The sequence below is a fragment of the Cyphomyrmex costatus genome, unplaced genomic scaffold, assembly GCF_001594065.2.
Source record: "Cyphomyrmex costatus isolate MS0001 unplaced genomic scaffold, Ccosl1.0 scaffold75, whole genome shotgun sequence".
Classification (NCBI taxonomy): domain Eukaryota; kingdom Metazoa; phylum Arthropoda; class Insecta; order Hymenoptera; family Formicidae; genus Cyphomyrmex; species Cyphomyrmex costatus.
This window is the reverse complement of record NW_017280322.1, coordinates 2,816,442-2,842,972: the sequence shown is the minus strand read 5'-3', so window position 1 is coordinate 2,842,972 and position 26,531 is coordinate 2,816,442. Positions and strand designations below refer to the sequence as shown.

At 35.8% G+C, this 26,531-nt stretch overlaps 2 protein-coding genes across 2 annotated transcripts; both read right to left on the bottom strand.

The window, feature by feature from the left end:
• Positions 1-2,237: 2,237 nt before the first annotated feature.
• LOC108781004 (GATA zinc finger domain-containing protein 10-like) lies at positions 2,238-3,271 on the bottom strand. Its single transcript, XM_018548863.1, has one exon. The coding sequence runs from the start codon at positions 3,181-3,183 to the stop codon at positions 2,407-2,409; it is 777 nt and encodes a 258-aa protein (XP_018404365.1). The 5' UTR covers positions 3,184-3,271; the 3' UTR covers positions 2,238-2,406.
• A 3,741-nt stretch (positions 3,272-7,012) lies between these two features.
• On the bottom strand, positions 7,013-26,286 carry Stacl (SH3 and cysteine-rich domain-containing protein). The gene is made up of 10 exons (XM_018548861.1): positions 26,062-26,286; positions 25,246-25,644; positions 22,795-23,048; positions 21,613-21,724; positions 18,349-18,503; positions 17,230-17,283; positions 15,518-15,792; positions 14,333-14,491; positions 7,896-8,069; positions 7,013-7,266 (listed from the first exon to the last, which is right to left on the bottom strand). Exons 1-10 carry the CDS (start codon positions 26,284-26,286, stop codon positions 7,013-7,015), a joined length of 2,061 nt encoding a protein of 686 aa, XP_018404363.1.
• Between the last annotated feature and the right edge of the window lie 245 nt (positions 26,287-26,531).

Below are 26,531 nucleotides of genomic sequence, written 5' to 3'. Positions count from 1 at the left end.
AATATTACGGTAGTTTATATCAGAAAATAAATAACTTTATATTTTAAGTTACAACGTGCAAACGCGTGTTCAAAGTTTCGATATATCTCAGAACATGGGAAGAAGGTCTATGAAACATTTTTATCCACTAATATAATATTTTATTTTAGCTGAGCTTCGTTACTAGAATACAAAGGATCTACATAAAAATGGACAAGGTTCTTTATAAGATCCGATCGAGATTAGTACCGTACTCACTTTCATCGCTCTTACGATTTTAACGCGCAGTGAGCTCATGCGAATCGATTCTTCTCCCTGATCATGATGTTCGTTCGCGGACAGAAGAAGGGTCCGCTTTATCTATTTATTTATATGCTTGTGGGTTGCCTACGACACGACGAGGGGAAGTGCGTATCTCGAATCATCGCGTCACGAATTACGTCAAATCACACACACCTTGTTTTGTGTACATAATACTGGAACGTTCATTCAAATGCTTAGATTTTATAGGCTTTAATGCTGCCGCGACGTAATATGGCACTTGGATTACGCGTGTGTATCCATTGTTTGTAGGTACTTGCTGCTCTTCTCTGGACGACCGCTGTTAACGAGACAACTCGAAGAACTAAGTGAACGTAGGAGGTATATCACAACATCTCCTATTTATTCTCAAATATAAACTGTTATTTGCCAGTTACTTCGTGTTCGTCATTAATTTAATAACGCGATAATATAAACTAAAGTCAAAGGTCAAGTAAACGGCTCGTTGTTAAGAATTAACTATTATTACAAATATCATCTTAAAAAAGAAATAAAAATGTTTCATATCTTAGCTTTTTGTATTTTATATATATATTTTTAAAATTAAAATACGTAACTGGAAGCAGCAGCATAAATTCTGCATTAGAATTTTATTTTCTAGTAGCCACTAGTTTTTATATCGTAAATATATATTTTTATATTGTGATATACTTCCTTCATCCATTCGTTTCTCCAATGGCAAACAAGCGATTCGCAAAACCGCCGTGAATAATTTTCACGCCCGACACCGACCGATATACGGTCGGTGTTATTTCTTGATATAAAAAATTATTCGGAGTGGTGATGTCGCGCGAAACTTGAGAGGAGCTCGCGATTAAGCGTCCGCGATGATCCCAGGCAGTTTAGTGGAATGAAATTGGTTTTACTTTCTCTCTTTTCTCGCTTCCTCGCTAATCCTTGGTTCACTTTTGCGCGAATGCGGGTACGAACGATTAATTAGCTCCGATTGCACGGAGATAAAGTGGATCTCAACTTTTAAACCAAGCGATGAAGCGATATTTTTCACCCTGCAACGCGGTAATAGTGGATAAGTCGCTCGTTACTAAGCTTTTTCTTTTGTGTCGCGACACTGACCACTTCGTCCTATAAAAGTAAAAATGCCCGATCAAAGCAATAAAGGGGTATTGGATCTCGAGATGCCGGAGTAGATACGCGGCGGATCAGATACGCAGCTAAGAGGAAATAATCTCTATCTTCGAACTGAGAAAGTAGCTAGGAAGAACGAAACGGAAACAGTTTCTGTCTCTAAGTGCTTTGCGCATTATCGAAGCCACGATGATTATCGAAAAATAACACTTCGGAAATCGCTGTGTAATAGTAACGATTTTTTCATTATTGATACTCATTTTTATGACGGTATAATAAAAAAAAATTAAGACTGAAGATTAAAAAACATAGCATAATTTAAATAAATTACAAATTATTAGAAAAATTGTTAGAAAAGTTATTAAAATTATTAAAAGAATTAATTATTAAAAAAATAGGGAAATAATAATGAATACTTGCAATTCCTTTCAATTAGCTAACACTGTTACTACAAAAATAACTTACTACTCAAAATATACAAATTAGTCGCCGTTAGCAAAACGTGTACTTTGCAACTGATGGAAGTTTTTTTCGATACAGGGCTATTTCTCTAAAAGTGCAATCCAATCAGCACGACGAAAACTTTTAACAGCTGCAAAATAAACGTTGTGCTAAACGCGACCATTAACGTGAACAACACGAATAAAACTTTCAGACAATTTTCATATATGTATAAGCAAAACTGAAATAGATAAATAAAAAACGAAGATAAATGCACACGGGAGATTTTTCGTCGCGCTGCGACACTTCCCGACTTTGTCCTTCCTCACGTTCTATAACTGAAACAGAGAATTAAAATAAAATAAAACTTAACTGAAAATGTGATTAAATACAGTACCACAAAACAAACTCGAAGCTTTGATCTTTGCGGCTCTACCCGGCCGCGAATAACGCCCGAAAGCAGGATTCCAGATACAAGCGTATCTGCAAAGTCCTACGGTGTTTCCTTAAGAAGTTTGTTACACGCTTTTTTTGTTTCTCTTTTCATTGTTTTTTTCTTCCTCTCATTTACGCTAATCTCTACATGACGGAACATCGTTTGACGTTGTACCTATTATCTTGGTCCACATTGTTAATGCTGAATACCTTGAGGAGCTTCTCGGTATCCTTGAAGCCGTGCCTGCCGCGCTGCTGCTGTTTCATCAGCATCATCGTCGCCGTCGCCGTTTTTTTCTTCTTTTTCTTCTTACGTTTGGTCTGCGGCAGCGTCAGCTCTAGCATCTGCTCGAGCCGCAGTCGAATAGGCCAACCGGAATTACCGTCCTCGGTGTCGCGATGATAGGTGTAGCTCGACGTGTTAGGCTCCTGCTGATCCCGACGCTCCCACCACCATGGGTTCTTGCACGTCTGCTGATCGCGTTGCGGATCCTGATAACCGTCCTCCTCGGCCATCGGCCGTCTCGGCTGCACGAAGGAGTCGTGAACGCGAACCGGTCGTGCCAGGGAGGATCTCTTCTTGGCTGGCGTCGGGTGCGCGGACTGATGCCTCGCCAAGGATTTGCTCAGACTGCCTTTCGTGCTCCGAATTCTCCTGAGTTCGTCGGGAGACATCGGTCTCTCTTCGTCGAGATACAACTCCGCACTCGAGGATGGTAGATGATAATTACCGCGAATCCGATGATTGACGGCGATGGCCTCGCCGTCGTTCTTGCCATTATTGTTGTTACTGTAATTATTGTTGTTGTTCCCGCTGCCGCTGGGGTTGCTGTTGTCCACGTGACGACACTGTTCGGCGCATTGCAGACAATCGTAATACTTCTCGGTAACGTGACGACGCATCGAGAAACGATCACGCATATCGGTGCAACGTCGATGTTCGTTGCTCACAATGACGCTACCACCGCGTACGACTTGGTGATGATAAGGCTGTTGTCACACCTCCTGCAGGTACTTAAGGGGACAGAGAATTTCCTTGTGGAGAACGTCGCCCTCCTTGCCAGTGTGATCGGCGGAACGCACGTCCGCTGCGCACCTCACCATCGCCACCCCGTCCATTTCTTCGCCCACTTGGATCACGATCTACATATGTATACATTGTGTAACGAAACGAAAGGATTGAACTTTTGCGTTCGCTCTCTCAAAGTAGGATAGGGCGGAGCTATTCCGTCAGTTTCAAAGTATCATGGGGGATAGCAAACGGTATCTCTTTATAGTGATATGTTTATAATTACTTTCTAAATATATATACAATCATATGATTGTTCCTTAAGAGTACAAGCATGACTTTCAAATGTTCAATATGTGCTGTTCAGAAACATAAACATTATTACAAGAAATGAATGAAAAAGCTCAGCTCTATCCTATATTTAAAAGAATCTTTTAGATATAAAATTTAACTCCTGATAAACATTTAATATGAGAGAGTAAAACTAAAGCAATGAAAATCTAATGTCATTCTTTTCAAATACTTAATTCACGGACCGTTTCAAACAATTTTCAACAACATGCAACGCACATAAATACCTGATCTCGTAGCAGAGTAGTTTGATCAGCCAGCTGCAGGTTGCGTGTGACCTGAAGAGTCCTTTGACCAGATTCCACCCGCATAACATACGCACTTGGAAAATAACCAATACGGCCACCAAGACATTTGCCTTTCCACCAGTCTTTCTCAGATTTGTCGATCACCGTGATTTTGTAACCGGCCCTGTAATTACAAGGCGCGCGTACGTGAACCAATACTCCACTCCACGTAATCAAACGCACGAATGGTATCGAACATTAATTGGAGCGTGTATTAAATTAGTTGTAATTTGCGACTACACCGCGCGAACATGAGAAAAGGGAACAATCTAAATGAAACGTTGTAGTTTTTTCCGTGTCAAATAATTACCTGGACTATATCTGAATAAATCACGATATTCATTACCTATATTTGTTATACGAAAGCAAAATGTAACACAGATTTGTCGTCTTCGTATTTCAATCTTTACAAGGTAGAAAAGGGTGTTATGAATTAAAGGCCCGCTTTTATTAAAAAAAAGTTCGAAAAAAGTAAAACAGATATCATTATTTTTTATTTTTTAAATAATTATTTTTATAGTTTTTGAGGTAAAAAATTTATATAGGTGCTAGTTAAAATAACGTCATATGATGGGTGTATAAAAAATTTAATTCAAATCGAAAAAAAAGCTTGGCGTTGCAGTCATTTACGAGACAGATTGCCACGCTACATGTCCTAGAGAGAAATAAAAAAAAAATCAGACGACGTCAATTAGACGTTGATAGACGTCTAAGTGACATCTAATCGATGTCAATTTGATTTTTATTTCTCCATCGGATATCGGTACGTATTACATAATGTGCTACCATTACATTTTGTTTAAATACATTAAAAATATAGAATATCTTATAAAAATGTTATACTTAATCAGCAAAAATATTCGTAATTAAGGTACCAGGTGTACTCTTTTATAAAAGTACATGTATTCATTTTGAGATCGTAAAACTTGAGCATTTAATTAAAATTTTATATCTATAATATTACATTAAAAAGAATTGTCAATAAAAATTATGTTCTAGAAATTTTATTTTATTAAGTACCTATATATATACATTTAATGCATAAGAAAATTATATTCCTTCCTTTATTGACCTCCGGATTATTTTTTTCTTTGAAAAATAAGTTCACTGACTTTATAAGTGCTTATAATTGAAAAACGTTTTGAAAAAAATTTTACCTTCAACATTTTGGTATGTTCATCTCAAAATCTCGGAAATCTGTCCTTAAGCGCTATTACGGTATTTACCGAACACCCTGTATATATTTATTTCAATATCAATGAATCGTTTACCTTAACTCATTTAATACACAAGACAAGTCGCATAATTACTTAAAGTAATTACATATTCGATTTTATATAATATCATTCTGACGTCAATACTTTTTGCCACTTCGTTCCGCTTGCGCCCGAAACCGCGCGGGAAGATAGATAACGTCGCTATGAATTTAGTCGCGTATGTATGTTACGTTCCCTACTTCAAATAGCTCATCTTTCTTGCACCGACGCGACGCAGCGGTGTATAATATTCGGGACAATCAAACCACGGGGCTTCGTTAAACGATCACTATACTCTATTATCGTTGTTACCGGTGATTACAAAATGATCGCTTTCCTAGAAAATCTTCAGAAACAAGAAACGGTCGACACTACGCTGGCGAGAGTGGGGATAAGACGGTTTGGCAGTTGCGTCGGTTATGTCGTCCGCTGTTTATCGTTCGTGTACTCCGGATTTCATCAACGCTTCTTCGCATTTTTCGCGGTTTATTCGCATGGGAACGGATCTTGCGAGTCTCGGCGTTGTCGGCTTGAGTGACGGGTGACGGTTTCGACTGTGAGTAGTGCGTGATGTTGAACATACGCGACGCGATCGCGTCTGATGCTGGCCGTCCATCTACCCGTCTGCTCTCAACCCGTTCGGATTTTGTAAGTGTATTATCCAGTGCCTCGAGGAGAAGGAAGTATAGGGGAGAAAAGCAGAATCGATCGACAGAGGTAATTCCAATTCGAAATTAATCGGCGAGCACCGTTGATATTTGCTTGACATTTGAATTTTCTGTTGGCGGTAATGTACTTTAGCACTTTAGAACTCGCGAATGCAAGTTGATTTACGAGATTCTTGTAGTAGGGAGTACTTAGACGTATCTCTGACGAAAAATCTGCCGTTGAATACAGTTTGCTGCATTTAGCGGGGCAGATTTGTCAAGTAAACTCCGCGCGACCATCAAAGTTATTGAATAAAGTTTGGTATATACATCGTATTGTATACGTAGCAATTTCGTTGTGAATGAAATTCGCGCGACTATCGTATCGTTGGACAAAAAATATCACGTCGGTAATATGGCTTATTCTTATGGCTCGGAATGCTGTAGAAAATAAAAATGACGACGATTAAATCGAAAATACAAAATCGTATCTATTATTTATTAATCTCGCTAGTACATTATAAGCGAGCAAGTAAATGAATCGTGAAAATGCACGAATAAATTATCGATGACATCGATCAGTGTCATTTGAAACAATTTGCACTTTAATGATAAATCAGTGTATGCTAATTATTAATTACATGAAATTATTTTTAAAAGGATAACTAGAAGCAAGGAATAGGAGAGTAGCAGAGAAGGAGTGGAAAAAGCAGCTGGCGGTGCATCGACTGGTGAGTCAATTAATTTGTTAATTACGCATTATTCGCTTTTGTCGTTGCATGCAATAATTGTAGTCATGGAATTACGAACACTCGTGTGCGAAAGAATGTTTAAGGAATCTACATTGTTACAATTACTCTTAAATTGTGTTTTTAAAAATTATAATTCCACAAATTACTGGTAAAATAAATTAAATATTGATTTGAATAAATCTGATATAATTAATTACGTATAATATTTGAGTATACACACATATATAAAGAAAAAAATAAAATTAGAAAAGTTCAAAGTAAAAATAAATACGAAAAAATACATAAATATATAAAATATCTAAAAACAGTTTATATTTCAGATACTTTTTGCATTTTTTGAGACAAAAGTGTTCGTGATTTTATGTAATTATCAGATCGTTATTGTAAGGATTTGTAAAAAGAGATGATAGAGAAACGCTGCTTTTTCCATGCTACACAAGACAAGTTCTTACTTAAGATCCAGCTCGTCTGGATGTCGTGCCTCGAAGTTGTACAGAACGACGTAGAGATTGTTCGGTGGTAAAACACGCTTGCCGGGTGGATTCAAGTGGTTCTGATTGTTGGTGTGCGGCGATGGGCATGGCGACGTACTCGCCGACGAGTATGACTTCTCATTATCGTCCGGCAGCTCCATACTAGACATTCGAATAGCATTTCGCACATGTTTGTGCATTCCGTGACTCTGACCCGGACTGCAGGGTGCTGGAAATAACATTTACACGTAGCTTGTTATTATTGTTCAAGGACTAATTAGACTGTCACATGTAAAATGACAATTTTGCGCTTTCATGTAAAATTGTTTTAAGTTCTTAAATATATTCTATATCATTTTCTTTCGAAGCGAGCAGCCGAGTTCATCTATAGTTAAAACTTGTGAAAGGAAAATTGTTTACATATAAAAACTTACATACAATATACGTACAATATAATCCCTTAAGAGTTCATTAAAATTTACTTTGTTTTTTACATATTTTCTCTCTACGTGTATTAGATTTATATCACAAATTGCTGTTTGTTTTGCTATAAGTTTACGTGTATCGATTCGCAAGTTATAAAATAATATGCAAATTTTGTAGTATTTTGCATTTTACTGATATCCTTTTATAAAAATTTAAATCCGAGAATTAAGACATGAATGTACAAAAAATTGAGAACGAAAAGGATTTATTAATTTTCGCAATTCAAGTATTTTTTCCTAAATTTTTAAGACACTCAAGTTTAACCAAACGAGCTTTTAAACAGTTTTATCGGAAGGTCTCTTGTAAAATCAGCCATTTTACATGCACCAGCCTAACATTACACATCGGGATATTACGTTTGCGGTTACTCACACAGCCTGTTGATACTGCCGCTGTCAGAATGTCGGGGCGGTGTGGTTTCTCTTGCACCCGCGGCATAATAATCCCGCGGACGACGCACGTGCGCGGTGCCTTCCGGTGAATCCAGACTGAGGCTCTTCATCCGCAGATTCAGTCTCTCGCGTCTACGTTGCGGACTATGCGGTGCTTGGTTTTTCATAATTATCGGTTAGAAACGTGTTAGCCACAATAAGAGTTGCATTTTCCACGCTGACGTCGCAAATTAGACATAATAAATCGCGACTGATAAAGAAATCTCTAAAATTATGAAAATCTAAACCGTTCCGATATGTCTTTTTTTTAATGAAAAATTTGGATCTGTTTACAAAAGATGAATTGATAAAAAATTAAAAATTATATATTTATTTTTAACAGATATGTGATAATTACGTTTTTATACAATTAAGATAAGCAGCCCAGCATAAAAATAATCTCCAAATTGACAATTATAGTAATGTTAAATTCCAAATATGAATATTTAGTTTCAATCTGAATATATATTCAGTTTGTTCTCTTTCGATAAAATTTATTTTAAAATTTCCAATCAGAACTCTTTAATGACTACTGTAGATAAAAAATTAGGGAAAGAAGTAATGAAAAATTAATGAAATTTCCATAATTAGTCGAGCAATAGATAATTTTATTTTTACAAGTGAAACTCGTTTTTTTACGGATAAAATTCGCGAAGATATCTATCTTGAAAGAGATAATCGATCGTCAGCGTCGAATATGGAAATACCGACTGCACGAGCAAGCAGAGCAAGCAATTTTTTTTTACAAATGCACTCTAATTATTTAACATAATTTATATACTGAAATAAAAAGCTTACAAGCAGCACAATTATAACGGGACACGACTCGCAACAAAATATGGAAAATATCGAAATTGCGGAAAATAAGATTTTTATTTACAATATTTACATGTGCTTTCGGAAAAAATTCGCAAATAATGTTCTCGATGTGCGCGCGTAAAATAATAATTCTCTGCATAATAAACTCTTTAGTCCTATTATTTTAAGTGTTTCCGATTTCCTTCTTCTCCTAATTGCATTTTTCGACAGCACAAGTGTTGTATTGTACAACGATAAATTATAACGAGAACAACTGTAATATTTGGTGCACAAAGATTCAACGAGTCTTTTAGAGCAAAAAGAAAAACGAGCGTTTCTCTCGCAATAAGCTCAGAGCATCGTTATATAAAGGCGTTACAACGTCTTTCTAAGCTTATTGTTAAATATTTACTTTCATCGCTCTACCGCCGATAAAAGCACATTTCTAAAATTTTATAACACACGGAGCCACATGACCAACTGTTCCAAGATTGTTTCGTTTACTCCGTACACTGTATACTATGAAATAGAAATAAACAAAGGAGAGAATGTCGAGCGATTTAATCGAACCGCGTATTGGTGATAGACGCGAAACAAATTCCCATTTTATTTGCGACAATAAAAGAGCTCTATATACAGTGGAGCCGGTAAAATAGCCTCATTCGGTATCAGTGTAAAAAGCGATAGTGGCCGTGTTATGTCGATTTAAATCGACAGCAAAGCGCAAATTGTCTTCCACAAGTTGTATTTACATACATACTCGTATGTAACGAACCACGAACTGCGATTGGTTTTCTGTTCAAGCAATAAATCCGCTTTTGCGATTTAATATTTGTTATAGTCATTATCTACGAACATCCAGTTATTCGAAATGTTTTTTTTCGAAAAATTTTCTATTATGAGCAAGATCTTTATTTTTTAATCTAATTCTTTAAATTTGCATTTATAAATCATTTACTCTCTAAATTTCTTGGAGTGAAATTCACTTCAATCTTAACTCTAAATGAGTGAAAATATGGCCACTCTATTGAAAAAGTGTGAAAATAATTGCATTTTTGAATAAAAATAGCAGATTTTTCATCCTTTTGGAGTGAAATTCATTTCAAAGGAAAGAAATCTTACTCTTTTTAAAGGAATGAGATTTCGTTCCTTTAGAGTGACTCTTACTCCAAAAAATAGTAAAATACTATTACTCTCATTCAAGAGTGCAAATATTTTCACTTTTTTTTTAAACAGTAGCAATATTTTTACTCTTACTTCAAGAAATTTAGAGTACATTGAAAAAAATAACAAGAACGAAAAGTAGGAAGAAGGTCTTAATTATCGATTGAGACTTAATTAAATATAAGTCTTATAATATAAGTTACGTTCAATCAATTGAAATCTCGTGAAATAATAATCGTGAAATGGATTTAATAATCCGCGAAAACGAATAGAAATATATAATAGGCCCACACATAAGCTTTCTTTATTTTATTCCTCCACACAAATTTTTTTATATCTTAATTTACATTTTATGCATATTATATTTTTAAAATGGTTTATATTTCGAAACAGTCAGTATATGTATCAAACTGGGGAACTTTGGCTCAATTTATATAATATTTTAGTTCAGAATGACACTTTTTGGAACGGTGCTCTCCTGTTAAACAATCCTATAAGTATGATGGATCGTCGCAAATGATCGAATGGGTGTGTGGGTAGATAAATAGGCAAACATACTTCATGATGGGCGAATCAGGTTCAATTTAAAAGCATGTATTTGCGCTCTTCTCGCCGATCCTGCGTGATCCTACGCTCTTTCTGTGTGTTCTGTATATTCCATCGTATTTCTCCGCTCTTCTTCGTGCAGCAAGCTAATTATTTCGGAGAAATAAATTTCCAATGATCATGCATTCGTGATGAGTTCGATTCGCGTGCGGAACCTGCTTTTCGATCGTTCTTGATATAATATATAGCGGCCTATTATATGTATAGAGCCGGATCGATACACTCGAGAATCAACATCCACGTTTGCGCATCTGTCCGATATTCGCTGCCTCTGTGGTCATCCATTAGCGACTATTAATCAACGAGCGCGAAATACGTATCTCCTCAAACATCACGAAATGTAGTCAAGGTGTAGTTAATTAACGTATAGATGACATTGTTTATTGTATTATGTATAATACGGATTAAATATGTTTTAATATACATATCGAAACGTTCCTTGGATATTTCTAAATATTTTGAAACATTCTCAATTTTTTAATATTTAATAATACTCTGCTATTATACATAGCCGTGAATCGCACACAGATATAACATAAAATGTTTATTATATCCTCTTCGTGTAATAGTCCCTCATGTATAATAATTAGCATGGCAGTTAACGAACGTTTAATGCTCGTTTCTACTAATTTATTATAGATTAAGATTAATTTTTAATCTCAGTTCAACATACTCTTCATGTTTTCCTAATGTTCATTTCTACTAACGTAGATTAATCTTAATCTTGGTTTAACTTACATACTTTTTATCTTTTTCTTTAGTTCTGAGAATTAGAAAAAAATAAAAAATACAATAAATCGAAATTAAAGTTAATCCACGTTAGTATATAGAAATGAAAATAATTCTTATATCTCTCTAGAAAAAGATGAAGAGTATAAGCGTTGAATCGAGATTAAAGTTAATCTTTCTATATTAATGGAAACGAACATAAAAATTCGGAGATTATCGGGATATATTTAGATATCCGATGGGTACCCAAGAATGTCCGTCAAGTATATGTCCTTGTGGTATGCAGTGGTGGGAAGAAAATCGGGCAAATCGCGAGTCGTACAAACGAATAAATAAAATCGATAGTGCTCAAGCGGAAAGAAAAATGACGAGACCGGCGACGCCGTGGTGTCCTCGGGATGGATCCTTCCCGAAAGAATTTGTATCCACGATGCACTCGCACAAATGCGTCATTCGACCGAGGCGACGCGATGCAACGCGATGCAACGCGATGCGACGAATTATCATCGTTTTTTATTGGCGCCGCGCTGTGCTTGCACGTCCATCTCGGGTGTCCTTAGCGAAGCCGACGTCGAAGGCGGCGATTCCTGCGACATCAGCATCAGAGGTTGCCCGAAGGGTCGCGTGCCGGAAGTGGATCCACCGCTGCCGCGTCCTGATCAATCAAATTTCAATAACGATCACAGCGATCATGCGACATTCCGATCTCTTCTGATGGAAGTCAGTTTGTCTCTGATTCACTCTTCACTCGATTTCTCAGTTGATCTCTCAGTCTTAAGGTTGTTTAGGGTTATGGAAATCGTCAAACTCTCTCACAAATTCTCGTTAATAGTTCACGTTAAGCTAGCACTGGCTAGAAATTCCAATGTTTGGAGAGTTAGTTGATATTCGGCGATATTCTTTTCTCGTTAGTTACGCCTTGTGTTAACCTCCGTTGTTTAGGTTTTTTTATGTACCAATGTTCTTATAATGATATTATAGTTTCGTGTCGCAAGTGTGTACTGTTGTAAAAAATTTGCGACTTTAAACGAAAAGAAAGAGGATAGAAGCAATAATTAATAAATGATCGAAAAAGTCTTAAACATAGAATAAACACTGTAATTAACTTAATCACTATAGCTATCATTATTATTTATTAATATCTACTTTATTATGTTACATTTAATGAATTGCAATTATTACGGTTACTAATACCGTCATCATCAGCCGTTATAATATTATTACAGATATTACGTATAACAGAAAGCTAATGAGGGGTGATTTGGGATGGGGACTTGATAAGCCGTCCGTGATAAGCGCGATGAAAGTCAAAAAGACGATAAGCGATAAAATATTTCTCTCGTCGTCGAGGAGACACCCACGACGACAAAAATCAGCCCAAAAATCCTATTTGATGATTTATCATCGTCATTTTTGAGGGACTTAACGAGAAATCCTTCAAAATTAAGCATGTTTGAAATAAAGATAGTAAAGTGCACAGTTAATTATTAGAAGAATTAAATATAATAAAACTATATAAGTTCACATTTGATGAATTAGTATACTTGCACGTATTTTTTATGTAAAATTATTAGCGATATGGCTATCATATTTCGAACATTTAGAAATAATTTACCAAAATTGTATAAAAACAATTAGTACAATTTCTTGTATTAATTGTACTATCATATTTTATATAATTTAAAGATCATTAAGTATTATTATATAATGAATAATAATAGTAAGTAAAATAGCTAAAAGTACAAAAGTAGAACATATATTGGGCAGATGGCATTTATCGTCCTAGGTGTGACAAATGTGACAAATGTAATCGTATCACTACAGATAATCTTCTCGTTATAACGTAATAACGTAGTGTTAAATAATACCAGCAATGACGTCAGCGACTTACCTTTAAAAATCGATCAAATTAATTTTAATAACAAGCAGAATATAGAATAGAAGAAGAAAGAAGCAGCAGTAGAAGAAGAAGTAGCAGAAGGAGAAGAAGAAGAAAGGAGTGTACACATTAAAGAATCGATAGATTACGAATTTTACGAGTCATGTCCCTGAAGAAGACGAGCGGCTTTACATAAACACATAGAATGACTACAGACCTTGGAACTGAAAGTACTGGAGCACGAACGACATTAAACACGCACACACATACACGTGCTCTTAAAAAGAAATAATACATAAATAACAGCAACTTAACTAGCAGTCGAGAAGATAAGAATATGAGATAGAATTATTATATAAAAATAAAAGAGAATATCACATATTGCTTCTCTTTAAACAAGTATAAAAAAGTTTTGAGCACGTTTAATTTATACAATTCTCGTTTCGATAGGATTTTTACATATGAACAATTAGAAAAATAAATATATACATTGTATCTCATTTTCTATCTCTTTTCTGTGTGAGTATAGTAATATAATAACTACGATACTACAAATAATAAGAGTTTACTTATCTTCTTAACAGTTCAATAAGAGAGACTACTTATTCAGTTTATTGAATTAAAATAAAAATTAGGGAATATTATACAGAATTAATACAGAAAAAAATAGATTAAATATTGATACGAACTTGCAATTAGATTGCATAAAATAAGATACACATTCAAGAAATATGTTGCTCCAGTACTACGTCGACAGAGAGATATGTCTTTCAATAACTAAAACATGTTTCAGCTTCAGAAGCGTATCTATTGTTAAAATTGAACTATAGCTTTGGATATCGAATTCCATGAATTTTTCCCAATGACGGATTACAGCATTCAAAGAGAGCGATGAAATTCCTATTCAAGAAAAATAATACTAAAAATTCTACCCTCTTAGAAACTTATTATTATTATGATATAATAAGAAGTTTGAAAAGAAAAGTAGTACCGTATTTTTGATCGTTCCAATAACATTCAATGATTTAATGACGTTATAAAAATAATGTGAAGAATGAAATTTTGGAACATAAGATTCGAGCTTCTTGGTCTCGAGACCCCGGCGAATGTCGTGCATGTAATCCGCCATTGTACGTGGGAAAATTTTCGAGGTTCCGACGTACGTTCCAAGGTCGGCAGGAATTCTTGGTGGTGCGCCTTACCAGAGGTGGACGAGGAACAGGGATGGGAGGAGGCCCTCGCTGACGAAGGTGCTGCACCGGAGGGGGGGTGTTCTGCTGTGGGAGGCGTAGGTGGTGAGTTTGTCGAGTTTCCACGGATCTCGCTTGCCTGCTTCAGCACCTGGTATGTGGCGTCCACGTCTGCCCATACGGGATAAAGAGACACAGCAATGCAAAAGCGCACCGAACGGACTATTCGTGATTTTTCGAATCGCGCATTCAGCCAAGTGCTCAGTTTCCTCACATTGATCTGTCTTCTTCTTCCCTTTTTACGTTGATAAATGAGATGACGCGCGATAAACGATATAGCGGCTTTAGCAACAGCACGAACGAACGAATAATATTCACGAGTTAAATCGTAGTGCAGAGAGATGCTCCATAGAAAATAATGAGTCTTATTTTTCAAATGATTCAACAACTTCAAAAAAATCTTTATTTGATGTTTATCATTTTCTAATATTTCGTGATAAAATTTTCCGAATAAATGTTATTCAATTAAATTTTTGTAAAAAAGAAACAAGAGTTTCAGTTCTTAATAAGAAACATTATTATTATCTGTATCAAATCCAACTTTGTGGACGAGCATTTTACTCTTTCACTACTTTTTAATACGCAACAGTTACACAGTTTCAGCGAATGAATGGAATTGTATGTAGAGTAAGCCTTCAAATATCTTTTAAAAAGGTTTTTAGATTAAAAAGCTGAAGAATGCGATTCATATTCTATTAAAAATTACTCAATAAACAATTCTCCGTTGTATAGGAAAGTTATATAGTTAATTCATTTTAATGACTTTTTATTTTTCAAGTTCCATCGTTCTTTCTTCTGAATCCATTCACTCGTCACTACACGCAGAACACGACAAAGAGAAATTGCAAAAAAAGTTCTTTCGCGTTGGCTGTATTTCCGAATGGATTTCTAACAATTTTTAACTACCCGTCATGCATGAAGGGAAACCCGACGTTCTCCCGCAGAACAGGAAAAAAACAGAAAGATCCCCTCGATCCAATCGGCGAGAGATAACAGGCTTATCGAGAAATCGATCGGTTCCCTTCGTTCACCGATAAAATGTCCTCGACAATGAGAGAGCTGTCGCGTCACTGATGGCGGGGGAGAAAGGAGGGAAGAAAACGCGTCGTGGATCTCGTGTATCTAATTTGTACTCACTGTGCTCGGATGATGCTGGCACCTCGTCGGTGGCTACTTGCGTCTTTTGCCGCCGTAGAAGCGGTATGCCGCCGCCCTTCTTCGGCGCCAAGCTCGGGCACAACGCCGGTTGCACCATGTTGATGCAGTCCGTGTGCACGTTCGCCTTGCAACCTCGACACCGGACACCCTGGCGGCTGTGGCCACGCAGCACCTGGCCACACGCGTCGCACGGCGTGATCTTACGGTACGTGTACTCGCGCCAAGTATGCCCACCCTCGGACTCGAGGCTCTTCCTGTGAAAGCAATCTTCCTTGTTCACGGGTTTCTCGAGTTTCGCGAAAGTCACGCGTGCTTCCTTGGATCGTGCGATTATTACCGTTTATCATACGTGTTCTTGCGGGAAAGAGTGTGCATTAAATTAAATAAAAAAAAACCTATAATTTTTTACCCAAAAACGAAATTTGAAGTTAATCCTCTGTCTGTAATCTGGGTTTTGGTACAAGCAAAATTTCACTCTCAAAGGACTGATTGTATGGAAAAGGGTAATTTTAAATTAGCTGAGATATTTTATAGCGTATGTTGATTAAAAGTTTCCATAGACACATCCATCAAAAACGGACAGATTTTGCTGTAACATTATATGAAAATTGTTATTTTTAGTTTAACCAGACTGAGAAGTATCTTTATCTACATAGTATAGTTTTTTTTATATGCATGTATATATAACTGTACGTCCATAAGTAATGTCAGATATACGAATGGAATAACCATCGACACAAATATACACTCATATGTATATATTATATCTATACCACCCCTTTCCCTGCACCCCCACTGGAAACGTAAACTTCAATAATACACACTGCGCACATATGATTATATGTTACGTGTTTAACTGTATAAATATTACAGTTACTATGTAATTATGTAGGCTGTATATAAAGATAGTTTTCCGATTAGATTCATAATAGCAACTTTCTAACAGTGCTAAATCTGTTTATTTTTTTATAGTAATGCTATAGAGATTTATATCTATTTCTACCAATGCAGATTAACTTCAATCTCGATATTTAATTTATTATTTCTAATTCTTAAAACTAGAAAAAGATAAAAAATGAGTTAAAGTTAACTTATGTTGGCAGAAACGGGTGTTTATCTCAGCATCTCATAAGTTACAAAATATCATAGTTTTAGTTAATTTGACTGAAAGCACTTTTTGCACGTGATCAGTTTTCCAATCTCAAATTTTAATTTTTATTGAATTAAGATTTTAACATTTGAGTTAAGAAACTGTTTGATAAGGTAATAGAGATATTGAAAAGTTAACTTGAATTTTTTTCGAAAGTCTAAAATAAAAAAGAACTTAAATTGGACAAAAAGAAAGATCCAGATTGCAGACGGAGAGAGCAAAAATATGATTTCAAGCAGAAAGTTAATGTAGCGATATTAGATATAATACATCTTTTTTTTATTAATTATGTAATAAAATTTAAGGTTGGAAGAAAATAAGGACATTCTGTTATAAACATATAAAGATTTCAACGTGATTTGTTAATGTGTAAGAATAAATAATACAAATAAGAATATAAAATCAACTCTCCGATTAAATAGTAAAAATTTTATTAGGAGCAATTTTATGTTTCAAGTAAATATTCGTTTCCAAACGTTTTCAAATAACAGATATAGAATCGCAAATGTCAACTGATGTTCACAAAGAATCTGAAACTTACCTGGACATGGCGACGACGGTGGAAACTGCGTGGTACATGGTTGCCTGCTTTCCTCTTTATTAGTCGAGCATTCGCAAAACAGTATCTACGGTTATTCAAAGTCCCTTTCGTCTAACGTCTATGGTTCCCCTAATTGGGAAACTTACAAAGCACACGGAAGTAAAAGCATATATTAACTCAAACGTCTCGTCTTGTGAATTCACTTTGACAACAATCGTTCTATAGGTCTGCGAAGGTGCAACAAGAAAAACTTTATTTACTCTATGCCGTTTGTTTTCTAAGATGACGGTAAAGGCGTTCTGCTTGCCGGTGAAATGTTTGACGAGTGAATTGTTTGCGAAACACAAATTCAAGTTTTCCTTGTAGAACTTTCGCATTTAATTCAGTTAATACATCGATATTGAATAAGAGTACCTACGGTGACTACATTTCTATTTTAACTTTCAAAATTTGTGAGAAAATTTCTAATTTTCTATTAAAATAACGAGTGGAAAAATAACGTCGAATTAAAGTCTATCTACATCACGATAAAGCGATATCTAATCTTTGAAGAGCATTCGTTATTTTATTTGTTCATGCATACGTTACGTAGGATTCGCAAAATACAATAGTTTCTTTTAAATGTGTGTGTGTGTGTGTGTGTGTGTGTGTGTGTGTGTGTATAGGTATATAGTATATAGTGAGAGATAAGAAGAAAAATTGTATAGAGTAAATTATTTTTTAGTAGTATATCTTTTGAAGTAGAACTTGGAATTATATATCTACGTATCATTTTTCCTTCTTTTCAATGTAGGTTAATGAAATTTTCAATTTGCGCATCCCACGAATGTATCCCAGCTGCACTATTCTCTACTGAGCGTCTCGAAACAAAGTTTAGCAAAGAGAAACACGAATGAGTGTCGGATTTACTCGAAAAGCAAAAGTGATCCTCTTTCGTTTCCGGGGTTTGTATCGAAGAGTACATATAGAGTACATATAGAGAGCAAATATATATATATAGTTCCCGGTGTCGCCCGGTGTAGAAAACCATCTCCGTCGCGTCGAAAACTTTGTCAGCGCTTTTTCGCGACATGCACGTGATGGAAACTGGTATTAGTAGAAAGGAAATAAGTAGCTCACTTGTCGGATAGCGGTGGTGTCGTGGGCGAACTAGTCTTTAGGCTCTTGAACGCTTTCAACCATTTCAACTTGGGACTTCCGGTCGAACCGTTTGACATCTTCCGACTGGTCATCCCATCCGGTTGACCAGCTTCACCTCCCCCGAAAAGTTCCTTCTGCGAGTGACAAAAAAATATATAAGTATATACACGTTTTATATACATAACACATTTTTAATAATCAAATAATATCTGATATAAAATATACCTATTTTTAATTCATGTACAATATTTCCGTTTCGTAACAAGCAATATATGGAAAAGTTTGTCATTATTTCCATCTTTTCAGTTGTGTTGAAAAATTTTGTTTTTTGAAATATCTATAAAAAAAAACTCGAATAATTGAAGTTTTGAAAAAGAACGAGAAATTTAGACTTAATAAATAATGGAATTTCACTTTTTATTTAATTTCAATGAATTAAAACTTAACGGAATTTCAATTATAATTACTTGTCAACTTTAATTATAATTGAAGTTGACAATCGAACAAATTATAAATGAGGTACTAAACTACGCGAAATTACTGATAAGGAAATATAGGTTCGATATCGCTTATTAATGAATCCGTATGCAAAGACGATCTAAAACAATCTATATACATAAGTTTACACTTTGTGAATAAGAGAAGAGTCCATTACCGTTCGTACGGAAACGACGATAATGAATACATATTTCTTTGCGTATCAATTCGCGTGTTTACGCGTCCTTATGAATGAGTAAGGGGCGAGCCCTACGTACACGTGACTCAGGGTGAATTTAATCCATATCCACGTGGGGAGTATTATTCCAACGATTCCTACGTAGTTATTATATTATTACATATTATATGCCATCTCTTGTCGATAATAATCATCGCGTGCAAAACAACGAGATTATGTATGTCTTATTCACGCACGATTTAGCGATTCGACTAATATGTCCTCCAATTAAAAATTGCAATTTTTTTTTAAATCAGATAAGTAGTCGCTGATAATTGCTACATATAAATCTCAATGTGAACAACAGTTACTCCTCATTAGTTTTACTTAAAAAATAATTTATGCGTCATAAATGCGATTCTTTTATAAGCTTTTAAATGATTAAATAATACAGCTAGCTGTATTATTGCACTGTTTTAGTTTCTACAACGTATGAGGATAAGGTTTTGTCGTTCTACGATTAAGAGTTTCATCTCTGTCGCAATACGCGCTTAGCAACACGTTACCCTGAAAACGGATGCGTCAATACACCACCCTGGTTGAAACGTTTCTATGGAGATATCACTGCGATTCGACCGTTTTCAACTGTAGGAATATATTCATTGACAATAGATGCATGTGTCAACTTTCATTGATCCTCGTGGTCATTGAGAATATACTCGGCCATTGTTCGCTGTCGTAACATTAGCCTCTTTGTGCTCGATTTCACAATGAATAAGTAACTCCTTATCCGTTTAATAACACAGCATCTCCCCCCATGTTCGCATAATCATTATACAAACTTGATTAATACATTAATATATATTTTTCAATTCCTTTTAAAATTAATATTACGATCAAACGTAAAATCACGTAGACTTAATTTCAAATATAACGACAATCAATGAATGACAATATTGTGTCAATATAAAACAATATCACCAGATAATCGAACGTTAATGCTCTTAATAATCATAAATATTGAGAGTATCGTTTAAGCACTTTTCAACCAGGGCGGTCTGCTTGTGATGTACTCCTCGTCGAGCGAGTCCACTGGATCATGCGGCACCCTTGTGTCTAGCGTGCTCGGAACCATAATACACCAGAAGAAAAAATACTAACGACTCGCGTGCGTAACGTAGTCCATCCCATTGTTCGGATCACTGGACACGATCACGATTACGATATTACGACGAGCGATGGTAAAACGGCAGCGCGCGGCCAGACAGCGACGATCCTGCTCGCCTGACCTGGATAGACGGACTCTCTCTCGACGAGGCCAGAAATGGATTTTCAGACGCTCGTGCTCGCCGATGACCCAGTTGCAAGGGCGCATGTCGCACGATTGTGCGCGCCAGTATTTATCCGGTGTTTAGGCTAAAGCGTACCAGTGAATGACCAATCGCCAATGAATGGCCACACAGACACAAGCCTCCTACTTAGGAAACTTTTGAAAAGTGAACCCCGTTCATATTTGTCAATGTCACACACACACACACACACACACACACACACATACATACACCGAAAAATTGCGTCTCCAAGGCGAGCCGACCGTAAACAATTCACCACGCGCGATATTTTTCCATATGCGCGTACTGAAATTACCTTAGTTATAATTTAAAATATAATCCTTTTCTCGGATTATACACAACTATTAAATTATTTCTTTTTTCGATTTTCGTATTTGTTTAGCTCTTTTTCAAATTACGCTATTGTATATTAATCTATTTTAGAAACGCATTAACAAAATTGAATTTTCTGTGAAATGATAAATTCAATTTGCCAACGTACTTTAACGAACATAGGTTCGCTTGTGATATTTATAGCCGTATAAAGTGACATAATTTATTTTGTAAACGTGATATTGTGCTGCTATATCAGTTTTCAATATTGTCTCATTAATTATAGTTACTGAAGACACGTGATTAATACTGGCGATTTCATTATCTTAACAGACCTTTTTATCAATTCTAGATGATGCAATTTTCACTTTAAGTTAATAATGAACAATTGAGCAGCTCTTCACTGAGGCATCCATCCTGTATACTATACATAGATGAGGCTCTCGATGCCACGCGTGGTCGGACAAATTGGATGAAATGGGGAGAACTCGCAAGATAGATGCCTCTGATCCATTTTCGTGAACATAGAGTCATTTAATATAGGACTATTTATTCTAGAATTTAACCGAAGTTTTACCTCATAATTTATATTTATTATTAATTTTAATATGTTACTATTATATTTCCACATAGGTATATTAATATTGTTGTATTTCACACAAGTGAGTTTTATAAGAGAATCGCATTTGAATACGTATCTTATTATTTTTCACGATTCGTGCTATTGCAATAAATGACATACGGTTCGCGAGATCGCGTTTTAAAAGCGCTAGTTGCATGATAAATACGAGTACGTTTTTTGCATCGGGATGAATATAAAGTAATAAATGCGGCATGTCAGACTCAGAGATAAATAAAATAATAAACGTGCGACGAACGCTGCGTAATATGATGGTAACTAAAGGGAACAAAGAATATGCTTACCTGTGCTTGCACCGCTGCTAGACGCAGTTGCGCAACACCGAGGTCGAGACGCTTCAGAGAAATATCTTCTTGTAGCTCAGCTACTTTCGTGTAAAGATTACTCTCGGCACTCCTGCAATGGGAAGTGATAAAATAACTCTTATCCATGTTTTTCTCCTTAAAAGATTAAAAAACTGACGTTTATGCGAGCTACCAAGCTGACTAAAAAATATAGCTTCATCAAACGTTCGAAAGTCAAGAAACAGTCTTGATTAATCCTTTGTGTAAAGAATACATTGAGGAAAAATGTACTAAATTTTAATGAATATTTAGATTTGAATAATATTAAACGTGTACTTATAGTAAATAAATATTTACTCACTAAAAAAAGTAATTTTCAAGTCAAATAAAATGGTTTTTATATCAAATAAATATATTTTTATATTTGGCAAATATTTATTTTGTACTATTCAAAAACAAATAATTTATTAAAATTGAAAATTTTATTTCAATATAATAAAATCTTAATGGAAAAACCACATTCAATAATAGTACAAATAATAATAAATATTTTCCTCAAAAATATTTCACAAGAATTTTTCACGTTGTAATAAGGTGCATGAAATGAATCATTATAAACTTGACAGGAACGAAATTTCCTGTTGTAAAACATAAAGCAAAATCCAAGTAGTAAAAGAAAAAATTTTTTAAAATGAAATATATATTTTTTACATATACCTAATTAACACGTTGACTACTATATGATGGTTACTGGTAACCAGTGCTACTAAAGCTGCATCCCAGAAAAATTTTCCTCAAAGTATATAGTACACATATACATATACTACACTATATAGAGTAAAATCTTCGGAGAGAACGTTTTAGAATATACCTTAAAACTTTTTAACATATTTGTGAAAAATAAATACCATTTAAAATTTTTAATGACATAAGTAGCTAGAACAGCGTCAAATAAAAAAATATATAGTTTATACTACATGAAAATAAAGTATTTAATCGTATACATTATATAATATATAATGATAATAATAAAATTATGTGTACACGCCACAAAAAATTACTAGGCAGATGACATGTGTTAGAAAAGCTGTGCTGCAGACTGACACGAAGCTAATGAGATGTTAAGCTCGTTATTCGCAGAGTTACAAATACACGATTGCATCAAAAATAAACTGTACGTACTTTCGTTGCATCCGCACGAGAGCGTCCAGAGCGTCTTGCAGACGACCTATTTCCTGGCTGAGGCTATCGTACTCGTGTTTAAGATCCTCCATGAGCGGAAGCGTGCTGGTGCCCGTTGGTACCAGTTCGTCCCTGAGCGTGGGTATTTGACTGATTCTCTCCATCGGTATCTGCTCGGGTGGTGCCGGCGCGACATACAGGCGTCGCGGTGGCTTCCGCGGCGTCGCGTTCACTGACAGGTTTCGCGCCAAGGCCTTAAATAACGTTACATTATCACTTATGATTATTTGATTTACGTCTGATAACTGGCGAACGCAAAAATGAAAGGAAGTAAAATAAGCATCGAATAAAATACATTCGCGAAAGAACTAACCAAGTAAATTGGAAATAGAATGATATAATGCGTGACACATAATGCAACGTAACACGTTTCGCAAATTTATGTGAGACATGTATTGTATTATGTGATTTAAATATATTTTTCATTGCAAATCGTATATCAATCGTCACGAAATAAAGACCTTAACTATACGCGATGATATACGCGAGATGAAATTTCGAAGAAAAGTATTTATCTTGTCACTGTCAACGTCTCTGAATTAATAGTCTCTTGCGATGTAGATAGGAGTATGCATTTGAAGCCCAGTTTTTCATTTTACTGATTTTTCATTGAACTGATAGTTTTGACCCAGACAACATATATGTTTAAAAATTAACTAAAAGATATCATAAAGACGTCTTCTAGACATTCCATATTGTCTGGAGAGTGAACTTTTAAACTTGCCTCTGAAACCAATAGTTTAGCGATCAATACTTTAGTTAGAAAAACATGATTTTTACATTATCATTAAGTTAAGTGAAATTAAGTTTAAATTATAAGTTAGCCAGACAATGAAAACTGATGCGATATTCATAGTCGGATCTTTAGGATTGTCTTAAGATGGACCAATCAGAGAGGGCTGTATTAACATCTTAAGACGTTACTTAAAACGATGTTAAAATATAAGAACCGACTATGAATACCGGCCAAACCGATATTTCCGACGAGAGCCTGTTATCCGACCGACGGATTCAAGAAGGACAAATCAGTGAATATCAGCGTGTTTGGTCAGCCGAACAAGTTAACTCATCGTGCATACATTGACACACGCGAATAAACGCGAATACAAACGCGGTGATCTCGAGCGGCCGAAATCCTGGACGCATGCCCTCACAGTGAATATGACCGGCTTTAATCAGGCAGCCCTGTTTTCATTCTGTGTCCCTCTTCTCGGAATACCGACGATTGTAATCCACCATCAGATACCTCACCGTCCCGAAATTGGATATATGCTCGGTACGTCTATTTGCTATGCGTGATCAATATGTCCGGAATAATCGTATCGTCATGGGCATCGTATCTGTGCACGATCGATCGGTTTTGCTTGACGTATCGAGTCGCGAGATTGACACGGTAGATGCTCACCCATTCGAGAGATTTGACCTCGTGAGAAAGAGGAACAAGTTGGTAGATAATTGCGTATTTCTTCTTTCTTTAACTATCGATTTAAAAGTTTCATAGATATTGTTTTAATCTGGGAGTAGTCATCTGATTTTTTTTTGCATAAACGATTATCTGAGATGTTTTTTATACCTTAATTAAAGTTATTATGAATAACGTTGTACATTATTGGTTGTTTCCTGATTTATTAGCATTTGAGAACATTATGCACGGATATGGATTTAATTATAAATATCTAAAAAAAGAAAATAGAATATTTAATACGTTAATTAGTAGCTTATGACAGTATTTTTAAAAAAATAAAGATTTTGATTAATATAATACTTTTTTGCAGATTCTCGATGGAATTGTATTTAAAGGTTCATAAAGAATAGTTATTACAAAAGGAAAAAAAATATGTTAAACAATATATAAGATAAAAGAATATTTTACATTTGACATTTTTTCCTACTGGAGTGTAAAAACATCCTAGATGAGTAGATGACTATTTCCGAGTTAACGAAAAGTAATGACAAGTTCCTTTTATTTTTCTTTATTTCTTTCGACAAAATAAAAATATTTTCTTTTTATCATGACGGAACATTTTAAATCGTAGTGAAATAAAAAAAGATGAAGAAAAAGAAAGTATATTTCCCATATGTGTTTTCCATTTTTCATATCTCGCGGGTACAATAATTCTTTTCAGAAAACGAATATATACAAAAAGAACAGTTTTGTTGAAGCATCTAAAAATAAAATTATATAGTTCTGAAAATAATATTGTTAATCTGTTAAAATAATTATGTAAATAGTTTAAATTGATTGCTAGAACATAAAAAATTTTACAGCACTGTTAATCGTGCTTGAGTTTCTTACATATCATTTTGAATTTCTAAGAAAATAATTTTCAGATCCGTATCTATAACTATACATTTTTAGATATTTCAACAAAATGATTCCTTCCGTGATACCTGTAAATCGTTCGACGGTATAACCGCCTGTGCCTCTTTGGCTACGATCTGGTAACGTTTGGCTTGTTCGCCAGATCGCTCTCCGGCAGCATCCGAGATCCCGGCAACGCATTTGCAGGCCAATCCACAAAGTTCTTCGTAGACCTCTGCAATCTCGCCCAGCAGCCCTGGCAAACAATGGAACTGATAGCGCTCAGTAATAGCGTTCGTGGCGCGTAGCTGCAGAATATAGGCGTTGTGTGATTCTAAGTAAGCGCGCTTCAATTCCTGCTCGGCGCCGCCGCCAGCCTCGTTGGTTAGCAACGCGGCGTAGGTGCGCTTGTAATCCAATCTGGCACGCTGCAACTTCTCCTCCGTCTTGCTAACTACCTGCTCGTAAGCATCACGATGGGCGAATACCTGAGGAACACGGTATACGGTGTATTAGCTCGCGTACGCGGTGTGAGAAATCGGATGAGGTGACGCGCTCCGAAAGCAAACACCCTGCCGGATTGAAATGCTATTCGCGTAACGTCGTAATCAAATAATCGAGTGGATCGCTTGGGAAACTTCACCGGCCACGTTCGTCAATTGCAGCGAACTTGTCAGCGCTCCTGTGATTCGATATCCGAGCAACGAGAGAGTCTTATCGCGATTCAAGCGTCTTTGAATAGTTCGAAATTGCAATTGCAATTTCGCAGAATGGCAATACTGATGTTAACACATCGTAAAAGGAATGCTTGGAGAGACAGAGAAATCGTGAGCGCGTCGTAATGAGTTGGGTCATCTAGTGAAATTACTTCTAATGAAATTAATTCATGGAGGGTAAGCTTTTACCTTTCTAGATTGCAGCTTTCGATGGAAGCTCGCCTCTAAAGTGGGCCTCGACAATTGCTGCTGCAGCACCGCGGCCAGATCGAGGTGGGAAGCTGCATCCGCCTCGACCTGCCGCAGCAAACTTTCCCAAACTCGTCGCATTCCACCGACATCAATTCTTGAGTCGCCCGATCGACCGCGAAATTCGTCGACCAGACGTCGCACGTTTGCCGAGTGGCTCTCCATCGCAGCGCCCAACTCCTGAGCGAACTCGGAGACTATTCTCGCGGAACACACAAGAGAAAGCATTAATCAGGCGATTACGTGATGTATACAGAACAGTGTTTCAGATAAATATGACAAATCGTGAGACTTATTGTTAGACAGGTAATCATAGTTGGTATTATTCTTATTTCAAGATCAGGATTAGGGATGTAAAACTGGAATTGAAAATTTATACTTTACATAGAAAAGTGAATGTTATATACCTA